Source organism: Haliotis rubra, unplaced genomic scaffold (assembly GCF_003918875.1).
Source record: "Haliotis rubra isolate DU_JTF1 unplaced genomic scaffold, ASM391887v1 Scf592, whole genome shotgun sequence".
In the NCBI taxonomy this organism is placed as follows: domain Eukaryota; kingdom Metazoa; phylum Mollusca; class Gastropoda; order Lepetellida; family Haliotidae; genus Haliotis; species Haliotis rubra.
Window position 1 is genome coordinate 408994 of NW_025767293.1, and position 12957 is coordinate 421950.

Here is a 12957-nt window from a genome sequence, read left to right on the forward strand (position 1 = left end):
CCGCCAGGCCTTCTTCAAAGCGAGCTTGCAAAAACTCCAATACTCGGACTAAATCCGCAGAAAGGGATCTGCAATCCCCTTATCTGAACACCACCAGCGCATAAGCGGGACCACCTATCCTCGTACTGAGCGTTTGCCGAATCCGCCTCGAAGCCAGAATTGTGTCTGCAACTGCTGCAGGAATTCCAGCGTGCCTCGAGGTTAGACCTGACAGAGGCCAAGCCACCCACTGAATCCGTGGATTTGGGTGGAAGCTCCGTTCTGAGTGAGAATGTCGATTCGCCAAAGGTAATAGAACAGGAGGCTGAGCCAGAAACCTGAAATTACGGAAACCAGCTCTGTGGCTGACCAAAGCGGTGCCAGTAGCACAAGTAGCCGAGCTGGCTGGGTGGACAGCTGTGAAAGGACCGCGGGGAATGAGTGGTAATGGCGGGAGCCCAGAGCACTTTGCCCGTCAATCCAGCAGGAAGGCGTCGGCAGTAGCGCCCTGGGTCCGGTATCCGAGAGCAGAACGCGGGTGTCTGATCGTCCGCCCGGGCGCAAACAGATCCACCTCGAGCGACCCGTACAACTGGGAGATTACTGTGAATATCTGCCTGTCGAGCATCCACTTCGTCGCGGGGCCAGGATCCGGCGAGAGGCGCATCTGCTCGCCGTTCTCCAGCCCGGGGAGATAAACAGGGAGTACCTGACAATGCGTACTGAGTGGCTCCAGAGGAGAAAGTCCACGCTTCCCGGAGGGCGCTGGGGACACCGTGCCTCCCTGCTTCAGGATATGCGACATGGCCGTCTGGTTGTCTAACTGAAGGCGGACTACCTGGCCCGCGGACATGCTCTCTCTGGGCTTCGAATACCAACCGCACAGCTCTCAGTTCCAACACGTTGATGTGAAGGTGAGCCCGGCCCCGGACCAGAGTCGGAAGCCGACAGACTGCCAGAAGCGCCCCCAGCCCGTGAGGGGCGCATCTGTCTGAACTGTGAGAGCTGGCGTCGGGATTTCCAAGGGAACCCCTGGTGAGATTCCGACATTTGTCCACCACTGAAGGTGAGGTGTCAACCACTTTCGGGGACTGTGAGACTGCGCTCCAGATCCTCCGTGTGAGTCCACAGCCGAGCCAAAGCTTGCTGTATGGGGCGCATCCTCAGCAGCGCCCGCCACACTACAGAGATCGTCGCCGCCATATGGCCCAGTAGGCGGAGCCAAGTCCGTGCTGGTGCCTGGGGCTGGGAGAGGAATGAAGAGACCATCTCGAACTCTGGTGACCCGGTCGGGCGACAAAGGAAGCGAGATCCTTGTTACGTTTGGAATCGCTCCAAGAAAAACCAAGTCCTGGGTGGGTACCAGGTCGGATTTCTTGAGGTTGATGATCCACCCCAGTCGAGTTAGAATGTCTATCACTGTGTGAGTAGCATCTTGACTTCGCTGGCTGTGTTAGTGCTCGAGCAACCAGTCGTCTAGGTAAAGGGTAACAGCGCCTTCCTTGCGGCGAGCTAGGGTAGCTGGGACTAACATGAGCTTGGTGAACACCCTTGGGGCAGTCGATATGCGAAGGGAGCACCCTGAATTGGTAATACATCCCGTCGTAAGAGAACCCGAAGGTACTGCTTGAGCGATGGATGTATGGGTACATCTGAATCACGCATCCTTTAGGTCGATTGGCGTGAGCCAATCGCCCGGGCTGAACAGATGAGATCACCGGCGCCAGTGTCTCCATCTTGAAGGATGGTGCTTCGAGCATCGCGATTCAACCCCTTGAGGTTGAGAATCGGGGCCGGAACCCGCCGTCTTTCGCCGGGGCCGAGGAAGTGCGTGGAATAAAATCCCGCCTGTTCCTCTCCCGGTGGAATCTTTCGATTGCGGACTTGTCCAGCAGAGCCTGAACCGTCGCGCAATATGTCCGCCCTGGCTTGACATGGCGGCACGGAGTCGCGGCGTATGCGGTGAAGTCGAGGCGGACCTGCGCTTCCACAGTGGGAGATGGCCTATGCTGACCGTGGCCAGCACCCAAAGCGTTGTTGGTAGCCTTCTCCCATTCCGGCAGGAATAGAGAAGCGACCTCCCACTGGGATATGGGGTAGGAGGCGCGTGTGTAGACCCGAGTAAGCGGAGCTGACTGGGCGTGACACCGCGGCTTGGCGGCAACCCTGATGGGTTAGCGGGAGGTCGGGGCAGACCTCCAGCGCCCATGAAAGGCTGGGAGCTAGTCGAGGACTGCTCCTTGCCCCTACCCTTGGCGGACCTGTTCCTCCGCCTACCCCTACCAGCGGCGAAGCCAGCCCGGCAGACTTCGGGTGTAGGCTGCACCCGCGGCGGAGGAAGGTGGCGCGGGGGCCGGGGGAGGCGAGACACCCAGCGGGTGCTCCAACAAGGCCTTAGAGTCCTTGAAGGAGGTAGCTGCAGCGGCAGCCTCCCGTATGACCTGCTGGGCCCCTGGAAGAGGGTGGCTCCCAGGCGGAAAGGGAGGGCCAGCAAGGTCTGCTGTGTTGCTGCCGAGTACCTAGGCGTCGACAGCCACAGCGGCGCATCCCCATGACTGCGCACATCACCGTCGGCGCAGCAGACCGCCAAAGAGAGTGGCGAGGTGAGCCTGCACTTCCAGCTGGCCGGAGCAGCCGCGACATGCGGCGACGCGTCGCCAGCATGCCCCTCCGCCTCCAGGGCCGACCTCTGAACCCGAGGAGAGGTAGGCCTCATGGACCACCACCCGCACCTGCTGCGCCGGCGTTCGGTAGACCTCCTGCGTAGGTCGGTGCAGCGTGCGCAGAAGCGCCAGCGAGGGCAAAAGGTGGAGTTAGAAGCCCTTGCCGAGCAGCGGGCTGCTCGGAGGAAGCCGAGCCTCCCCAGAGGCGGCGGAAGTGAAAACACATTCGTCAACAATTGGTACAGCGAAGGGGAATCCTCCCCAAGCTGGTAGCGCCCGCCGCGAGTTCAGGTAAGTCAAACCTTACCGGGCACCAGACAGGGGATCGACCCGTCCGAGACCAGCGATGGCAGAATCGCGGAGCTGCGTCTGTGAGGGTTGCTAGGGGGGGCAAGCGCCTCGCCAGGCAAAGCGGAACTCAGTCGAGTCCGCGCTACCAGCAGGCACAGCGGCCTGGGGTAGGCCCTCGGCAATTCTCTGCGGACCTCCCGCCAAGGCGAAGCAAAGCGGAAGCCGCCCGTCATGCTCCTCGACCTCCCCAAGCTCCATTGCCTCGGCGTCCGAGGCCGAGTCAGAGGCTGGGTCTCCTCCGTAAGAGGACCCTAACCCGACCCGGTGGACTGCCTAGCGCTAGGAACCACAGGAAGGGAAGAACAGACAGACTGCTCCCCGTCAGCGCCAGCCCGGCGTGCGTGGACCCGGTCCCGAGGCGCTGGAGGCAGGCCAGGCAGAACTGGTGCCTCGGCTCTCATGGGGGCGGGTGTGCGCAGGACGGAATACCAGGAATACTCAGCGGCCCTGCGCGAGCTCGAGAGGGACTGGGAGCACCTCCCTCTCCCGGGCAGCGAGGCGTCCGGATCGAAGCCAGAGGCAGCGGATCTACAGGCGCCTCAAGGCGAGGGATCGAGCGAGCCAGCGATCCCACCCCGGACTCTCCGCCCCGTCCGGAGTGGGTGAGGAACTCCTGCGGAGACCTCCAACCCGACTCTCGCGAGCGAAGGACTTCGCCGAGTCCATCTGCTGCTGAAACATAGACTCCATCAGTGACATGTCAAAACCACTTTCGAAGTGGCAGGAGAGGGGAAGGGCCCGCGGGATTTTTTCCCTTACGGACTGCGTTTGGACTTAGGCGGGGAACCTGCGTCAGGTCCCCTCCGCCTCCGCATTTAGCGATAGAACAAGGTGTCGGCAGCCCGCCTCTTCTGGGCCGGGGAAAAGGCCAGACAAATAGGGCAGGAGTCAGCCTCATGGCCTGTCTTCTCCAGACAGGCCCGCGCAGCTTCAGGTATGACTGTCGGCCCGGGGGATACTCCCCTCACAGACCGAACAGCATGAAAGGCCTGAAACAAACGCGCCAAACATGTTAGTTAGCGGTGCCAGCAGCATATAAACGCGTAGAAAACATTGAAAAACTTCGTGAAGGTTACCCGCGGAAGTAATAGTTGGTTTTAATCGCAATATTACGACCACATGGCGCAGCTAAACTTCCCGCCATGGCAGAGCAACGCGTCGCGTAACCGCGGGAAAGTTGGCGTATTTTGTATTAATACAAAGTCACAATTATGAAACAACCAACTGTAAAGCTTTACTGTTCTTGTTTTAGACAAATAAAGACCATACATACAGGTGGTGTCTCAGACATAGTCTCTTTTAACAGCGCCCGTGCGGCTCATGAATGGGTTACTCAAAACCGTCTGTTCCGCGGCCGTGACAGCAGAAGGAATGATGATCACGGGTCTAGGAGCCTACCCAGTTAGTGCGCATGCGCTAAGGGGAGGTAACTCCGTGAGGTAGGAGTCCATTATAATAAATAAAAGAGTTTATTTATTGTACAATCTTTTATTCAAAAACATTGATACAACTGTCACAGGACATTTTTCAGCGGAAAATGCATAATATGTACCCCAAGGGCGATCTCTCTGAAAAGAATTACAAAGGGTTGTCTCACCCTGGCACTGGACATTAATTCTACAGGAAGTGTACAAAGGGTTGTCTCACCCTGGCACTGGACATTTATTCTACAGGAAGTGTACAAAGGGTTGTCTCACCCTGGCACTGTACATTTATTCTACAGGAAGTGTACAAAGGGTTGTCTCACCCTGGCACTGGACATTTATTCTACAGGAAGTGTACAAAGGGTTGTCTCACCCTGGCACTGGACATTTATTCTACAGGAAGTGTACAAAGGGTTGTCTCCCACCCTGGCACTGTACATTTATTCTACAGGAAGTGTACAAAGGGTTGTCTCACCCTGGCACTGGACATTTATTCTACAGGAAGTGTACAAAGGGTTGTCTCACCCTGGCACTGGACATTAATTCTACAGGAAGTGTACAAAGGGTTGTCTCACCCTGGCACTGGACATTAATTCTACAGGAAGTGTACAAAGGTTGTCTCACCCTGGCACTGTATGTTAACACAAGAGGAAGTGTACAAAGGGTTGTCTCACCCTGGCACTGGACATTAAATCTACAGGAAGTGTACAAAGGGTTGTCTCACCCTGGCACTGGACATTAATTCTACAGGAAGTGTACAATGGGTTGTCTCACCCAGGCACTTGACATTAACACAAGAGGAAGTGTACAAAGGGTTGTCTCACCCTGGCACTGTACATTTATTCTAGAGGAAGTGTACAAAGGGTTGTCTCACCCTTGCACTGTATGTTATGTCTACAGGAAGTGTACAAAGGGTTGTCTCACCCTGGCACTGGACATTAATTCTACAGGAAGTGTACAAAGGGTTGTCTCACCCTGGCACTGTACATTTATTCTACAGGAAGTGTAGAAAGAGTTATCTCACCCTGGCCAGATGGAGGTGTGTGTCTGGAAGGAGGTCCTTGTGGTACTGCTTCACCAGACGGATCATGTCCCCATACAGACGCTGCTTCTTGTACATGGTGATAGCCAGGTCCGGTTCCTCCACCGCCACGTACAGCCTACACAAACAATCTCAATCAGCAAAACAAGCAACACTTCACAAGCAGCTCCTCAGTCATCTATATGTCACTGTCAGTCTTGTTGAAATAGTCTCAGAATAGTGTTAAGGCCAAAATATTTTTGGGCACAGTTGTAACATTAAAACAAAAGAAAACACGTTTACTTGTCAAGCTTTCCCCATACAACCTCTACATTCTTAATGAAGCCAAGCACAAACTCCCTGAATAACTACAGCCCTGTTTGAAGGCATTACCTCTCTGCATCTTTGAATTTGCCCTGTTCTTCCAACTGACGGGCCTGAGACACGTAAAGGTTGGCAACATCGTCGGTCTTCATGTATGTGGAGGCCAACTGAAACCAGCCAATCATAGTGTGTACAATACCTTTGTATCTGTCATTGGAACATACTATTGTACCTTGAAGCTGCGGAATCAAGGCAGCACAAGGATGTTACACAAGGATGCAGCATAACATACGATGACCAAATTTAACAGGCTTTTATCAGTACCACAAATAATATTTTAGACAAATAAAATCTGGAGCTGCAATTTTGGAAAAATACAAAAGGAATTTCAACTGTCGAAAGAGTTTATATTTTGGTAGCACCAAGAATGTGTTGGCACCAGCATGCTTTTCAGATTCATCTTGTGTGTTGGTAACGGTATCCTCAGTCTAAGTAAACTTAGGCTCAGTATTATTCGTTACACTGCTATACCTTGCGGAAGGTCGCGTCAGGTAACCTTTTCAATTGACCAATCAGAACACAGCTTACCAAATCGCGAAAGTTGACATTCCCACATATCTTTTGAACTATTACCTCGAAAAAGTTTTGTACCCGAACGATTCCGAACACTATTTTCCATACGATCGCTTCCGAGGATGCACATGGAGCATGCCACAAAGTGAGTAAACAGTCGCTGAGAACAGCGTTTTGTCAGTATTCAAGGATGTCAGCTTGCGGAAATATTAACTTATGATAACCAGTCAACAGAAACCCCAAAGCGTATATTCTGCAGGTCATATATCTATGTTTTATGCGGGTTTTCATTTGTTGTGAGATAAGTGTTGGCGACCGGGGAAGAGTAAATCCATAAGTCCATTGGTTAAATCCGTTCTGTCGTCTCGCGTTTGATTGGATGGTCATAGGTCGCTCAAAGGTTACCTGACGTGCCCTTTCATAAGGTTTTGTTACACTCAGTATAGCAGTGTAACGAATAATACTGAGCCTAAGTTTACATAGACTGTGGTATCCTAAGAAGAATTTCAGGCTTATACGGGGGTGTCTGATTATGTCATAACTATATTTCAGTTTTGGTGCTCCCTTGAGAGCTGTAAAGTCATCTAAACCTCTGTGACAGTACCTTATGAGCCTGTTCCCACATGCCAGCCTGGTTGTACATGTCCACTGCCTCCCGCGTACAGCTCGCCTCCACATAGAACCGCTCGGCCGACTGAATAACACCATTATCAAGTCAGTGCAAAATCAAACATCAAAAATTAAAATCAAAATATCCATTTTCTTCAATCAGCTAATTATGTATCAATGACATGGCTTACATACTCTTAACATTACAACATACTCATCTATTGTTCAGACTGCAATCTATCATTGCAAATACATTTCCAAAACGTCCTGACATCTGAGTCTCATAGCTCAGCCTGTCATTGTAAACCTGTGGTTGCTGGCATCAATTAACACACACTCAAGTACCTCATATTCTCCAACAGAGGCATAGTGGTCTGCTATCTTCTTGTAATATCGAGAGGCCATCGATGAATCCTGCATCTCCAGAATCTGTACTGCCTTGGCCCACTGCCTGGATGCAATGGCAGCATCGACAGCCTTCAGAGTTGCTCTACATGAAAACATGTCACATGTGAATTGAAAAACTGGATAGTTGGACAAGATAATACAGTCATTCACGCTCTGAATGCTTAAGTGAAAACTTACTGCCACTTAGGTAGCACATCAGATGTGTGAGTTCACTGTTTCAACTGACATACAAAGTATGGAAGAGGGGAGATAACTTAGAAAAAAATGTGACTTTTTGTTTATAACTGTCTCTGTAACCTCTGTTTTCAACTGAGCATCAAAAGCTGAAAACATGATGATGACGATTTCAGAACACTAAAAATAAACCAGGGTCTAAGGCCTAAAGAGCAATGCTTTAACCACTAGGATACACAGCTATCCCTTACGTATAGTGAAAACATTGTACAGAGAAAATATGCTGAATAGAAAAGTAGCTGTCTAATTCTGACTCAATGGAAAAATGTGGGACAAATAACGACATCCCATTTACATCAAAATTGGTGTTATGTAATTATCAATCAAACCCAATCAACAAGCCATTTGCCAATAAGAACTATATGTGGAACTTGATTCGCATCATTTTGTGTAAGATAGTGTGTTGTGAAGGTAAAGAGGCAAGGGAGGTAACACCAGTCAGATACCAGGATATTGGGGCATTTGGATATACAGACCCTTCTTTAAAAAAACAGGGTGTTTGGGTAGAATGTAGTTTGCTGGGCACCATTCGCATAAAGCAATCTCAGTGGTAAGAGGAATATAACTCCAATACTTTAAGACAGGTTCACAATAGTCATTGCACTAAAATCACTCGGCAAACCCAGTCTACAATGAAGGGGATTACACATTCCTTTGTAATATTGATCAGTTACTTGTCGATACTTGTGTGATTCGATAAGTGTTGAATCAGAGTTCAAAGAGGTTTGATCCACTTCTCATCATGATGTTTGCTGTCAAGGGTTGTAGTCTAGGGGGGAGAGACTACCACTGTACACTGTACACTAAACATTACTCTATTACTCTGCCGTACAAGATCGACACTCATCTGACATCTTCCTCACCCTGCCTCAATGAAGTGGTTGATGGCTGGGTCCAGCTGTTTCTGGGTCACTAAGTAATCTCCCCATTCCTCCTCGAGCTTCACAACATCGGCAGGGAAGGCATATCGCGCCAGCTCCACAGCTGTGCATAAACATTCACCACCATTAAACAACATCACAGGAAACACATTCCGCATTAGCTCAACAGCTGTACAAACACATTAACCACCATCTTGAGAAGCCTTTAATACATATCACGGAAATAAGTATAATCTAACACCCATTGTCGAGCGGACAGGCTTCTTGACTATAAAACTGATATGAGACAGTTGCCTACCTCTCCTATAGGCTTTCCCCTTCTTGAAGCAGTCCATGGCTCTGGTGGCATCCTTGATCTTCTCGTACAGGTCACCAGCCTGTCACATACATACATCCATTAATAAGAAGAAGGGGGTATCATGTAGCAGTTTACAACAGGGAATACCATATCCACTGTAACAAGCACCAGCACGAAGAAAACTGACAAAGGGGACACTCATCAAAACTCACGCATGCCATGCAGTAGTGAACAAATTGAATTCAAATGTTGATGAAACTAAATTCTTTTTGACCACGAGGCTTTCATATGTCCTTCTGTGTTTCAGTTAACAAAACTGCAAGAGAATACAGACTGTCATGTACTTTTTCAGTCTAAGTGGGGTCTCCTATAAAGAATACTTACCGACTGGTCAGGAGCACTTATGGGAGCTGAAGATGCAAACTATTCAGAAACCTGGCTACTCACCCTTTCATAGAGGTCTGCCTTGATGAGTGCTGAGGCAATCCTGCTGATAAGGTCAGAGTTTGACATCAGTTCCTGGAAGGAACAAAATTGAACAACTTTGTGATACTTTGTAAAATACAAAGGTCTCTTTCTACTAAGGGATTGTCATGTTATAGAGTCCACAAAAGCTATAGTGACAAATGGAAAAAACATTCTCATTTGTTGCAAAACATCTGCTTGCAAATCTCCCCAAATAGCTGCGAAAAAATTACTGATGCTGTGGTTAGCAGCTCACTCACTCACTTGCTCTCTCTGCTAAGCCCCTCTGTCGCCATAGCTGTGTGACATTAATCCTAATGTTTGTACTCACATCCCTGCTGGTGGCAAGTCGAGCTGCCTTGGCTGGGAGGCCGGCCTTCATATACAGGTTAATGGCTGCCATGTAGTCTCCTTCTCGCTCCTTCACCTGCAAACATGGACAGCTTGTTGAAAGAGTGACATTCATACTTCTCTGTCTGTTTGCTATGGTATCAAGAAGAAAATAGTGTCACATGCCTGAAGTACAACACAGTTACATTTGTATAATCTTTGCTTGAGAACTATGAGGTTAGTGTCAAAATCTATGACAGAACATGAGTATCTGGAGGAATGTTGCATAAAAGTCACAAGAATCTATATTACCGCTGACAGTACATCCTGATATTACAAGTCAGTGATAAGCTACTGGACCCTATTCAGCAATGGAAATAATGGCTAATAACTTGCTTCCATACATTTTTTTAAATTTTAGGACAATTGAACACGAATAAGACAAAGTGAGTTACCTCCCCTGCTGTTTCCTCCTGGTTTGTCTCCATGAGCCACTGGTAATAGTTCCGCCTTAACGTCTCTAACTCTGGGTGACTCTGTCACACATAACACACACAAACACATTATGCATACAATTCATACATAATTCACACATAAGAGAGCTGAGAATATCAAAGGGAGAGACTAATGGGTGGAACACTTCTATATTCTGTTTAATTTTGATTGTTATCACTCTTCTACTCAGTGTTAAAAAATAATAATTAACTCATCCAAAAAAGTCTCCAGAAAAGTTCTAATTCTACAAAACATATGTATGAGACCCTACAGATATGCTGATACACAGTACAGGACAGACCAGATTGTACATTTCTAGGTGTTCGATGGATACACCCTAGTTTCTGAGAGTGATGTCAGAATAGCCTACCTTTGCCTCAGCCACCTCAATGGCCTCATCCCACATGTGCATCTCCTGGTACATCTCCATTGCCTCGTCTACATGGTTCTGTAAAAAATGGTTACGCATTGTCATATATGACATTGTCACATTGGTGAGATTAATCCTGTCAATAGTTAACTTGTACCATATCCTTCATAAATACATTCAGGCCTCCATTTTATTACTCCATTTTGTAATATCTAGTGACATTGTCATATTTGGCAAAACCATAACGTCCCATTGAGTGAGGTGAGTTTGAAATAGGACAACCAAATGTACCAGTATTTTATTCCATACGTTGAGACCCAATTTCCAGTACCTCCTCTACCCTTCCACTTTCCCAGAGAAAGTAGCAAAAGCTGTTCTTCTCTTTATCTCATCTACTTATATTTACTGAGGTTCACCTCTGGAGTGTGCTCAGGTGTTATCACTGTCAACAAACAAAGACCGGAGTCTGACCTGCTCCAGGTAGATAGACTCGGCCTCCTTGAACCTCTTCTCCATGATGGCCATCCGGGCTCGCACCTTGTAGTGGGTCAGTCCATCTCCACCCTGACACAGAGACACATGGAGAGTGTACAGAGGCATTGGGCTTCCAACAAACTGTTGCTTTATATGGTACTGCATTTACAGTCACAATGGCAATTCAGAAGTCCTTATGCCATAGAAAGGCTGGCTGGGATTCAGATTGGAACACTAAAATCCCTCATCACAAGATTCTTCAAAGAATGTGCATGTAGTGACAAACTGGTCTTAACTTTGCTCAGAGTGAGTGAGTGAGCTGGGTTTAATTTTGCTTTAAACAATGTTCAACTTTCAGCTTTTCAGCTCAATTTGAAAGGAAAGAATTGTGTCAATAAAGGGTTGATGGTTACCCATAGTAACATACTAACGTAAACACTGGCCAGTTGCCCATTAAAGCTCACTGTGTATCAGCACATTAATCAATAAACAACCATCACAACTTTGTACTGACCATGTGTTTGGCAGCCTCCTCTGCAATCCTCAGCGTCTCCTTCAGGAAGCGGGCCTTGGCAATGTCTCCTAATGCACAGTAGCATCTGCAACGTCAACACCAATATGTCAGCAGAGGCGTCATTAATAAATATCAAAGTGTCTGAATCAAACGGTTTCACAAAACGAATCAAACGTAATCTAATTTCATCTAAAACGCAGAATGAAACACACAATACAGTTATCAAATATCCCATCTAATATCATACATGTCAGTACAGACCAAGCAAAACATTTATGAATATCATGGGACGGTTAACCCATACAAAGAACATTACAGGTGTTGGTATTATAAACTTCCATCAAATACCCATCTAACATACTCTGACAAAAGATGACAGGCCCATGCCAATCTGAGCCATCAAAAGTACTGCAGCAACAAAATGTGTACCGTTATTCCCAAGGCTGACAAACATCCACACAAAAAACAATATAGGATGTCATTATGAATCATCAAAATAAACCATAAAACATCTTGAAAGTTCTGATGTCCATTCCGTTTCCTGTATCCAAGAGAGGGAACAATACAAACCTTTGTAATGGATACTGATAATACAGTGCAACAGATGTGTAAACTATGAGGGTAAGAATCAATTAAACTACAGAATCACTGCTATCGTTCCAGTTAGTTTGTCTGTCTTTAAATGCTGCACTCAACAATATTGATATGGGGGCCTGTAAATGATTGAGTCAGACAATTTTTCCTGACAGAACTGTAAGAACACTGTGCCACCTTTCTGCAATGTAGAGCTGCCTGTCCTCCACAGCCATCTTGGAGAGGGATTGCCACATGGCCTCCGTTTCTGATGACATCTCCAGGGTCTCCAAGAACGCTGCAGCTCTGAAGACAAAGGAACCCGTGTACAGGGACAGTTGATATTACATGTAGCAGGTATGTTATTGTCAGTTTCACACACAAAAGGTCATAGGAGAATAGGAGAAAAACTAGACAAATGTCTTTGACAATATTTTACCCCTAAAGAATGTGTGACAACCTATTCAAAAATTGTTATTATTATTGTATTTCTATCAGTCAATAATCTTCACATGTTCTACTGACTGATATTGAATAATGAAAGGAAATCGACATTATGTGACAAAAAACATCCCACTATGACAATAATATTCCACTTGTTATACCACTACTGCTAGAATATCACAATAGTGTATTTTCTTAACTATTGCAGTAGTCAAAATTACCCCCAAAAGTCACCCTAAGAAATAACCTATGGCGATTCCTGTTTTCAAATGTCCTCACCTTGCGAGGTCTCCATCGTCAATGGCGGTGCCGAACTCAATGAGTCCTTCGTCTAATGTGTACGAGACAGTGGTTAACACCTTCGCTGACAATCACATCCTGTCTTGCCATCAACCCGCTCAAGGTCAACAATATCACCCTGAGAGATATAAGAATTAAAACAAACAATATAGTCTTGAGTTAACCAAGGTTCAATTCAACCCAAAATGATGAATAAGAATACAGTTTGCAGAGACCAACCTTTTACT

The 12957-nt window shown here is 47.5% G+C and overlaps 1 protein-coding gene across 1 annotated transcript in view; it reads right to left on the bottom strand.

Moving 5' to 3' along the window:
* LOC124255090 (intraflagellar transport protein 172 homolog) overlaps nucleotides 1-12957 on the bottom strand; it is a 56019-nt gene that overhangs the window by 18375 nt on the left and 24687 nt on the right. Inside the window, 17 exon segments of the mRNA XM_046688924.1 lie at nucleotides 3568-3665; nucleotides 5442-5577; nucleotides 5832-5929; nucleotides 6940-7029; nucleotides 7290-7434; nucleotides 8450-8570; nucleotides 8766-8844; nucleotides 9213-9284; nucleotides 9562-9657; nucleotides 10016-10096; nucleotides 10426-10503; nucleotides 10897-10989; nucleotides 11414-11498; nucleotides 12185-12292; nucleotides 12710-12780; nucleotides 12782-12808; nucleotides 12810-12848. Coding sequence (XP_046544880.1) covers nucleotides 3568-3665; nucleotides 5442-5577; nucleotides 5832-5929; nucleotides 6940-7029; nucleotides 7290-7434; nucleotides 8450-8570; nucleotides 8766-8844; nucleotides 9213-9284; nucleotides 9562-9657; nucleotides 10016-10096; nucleotides 10426-10503; nucleotides 10897-10989; nucleotides 11414-11498; nucleotides 12185-12292; nucleotides 12710-12780; nucleotides 12782-12808; nucleotides 12810-12848 — 1517 coding nt within the window.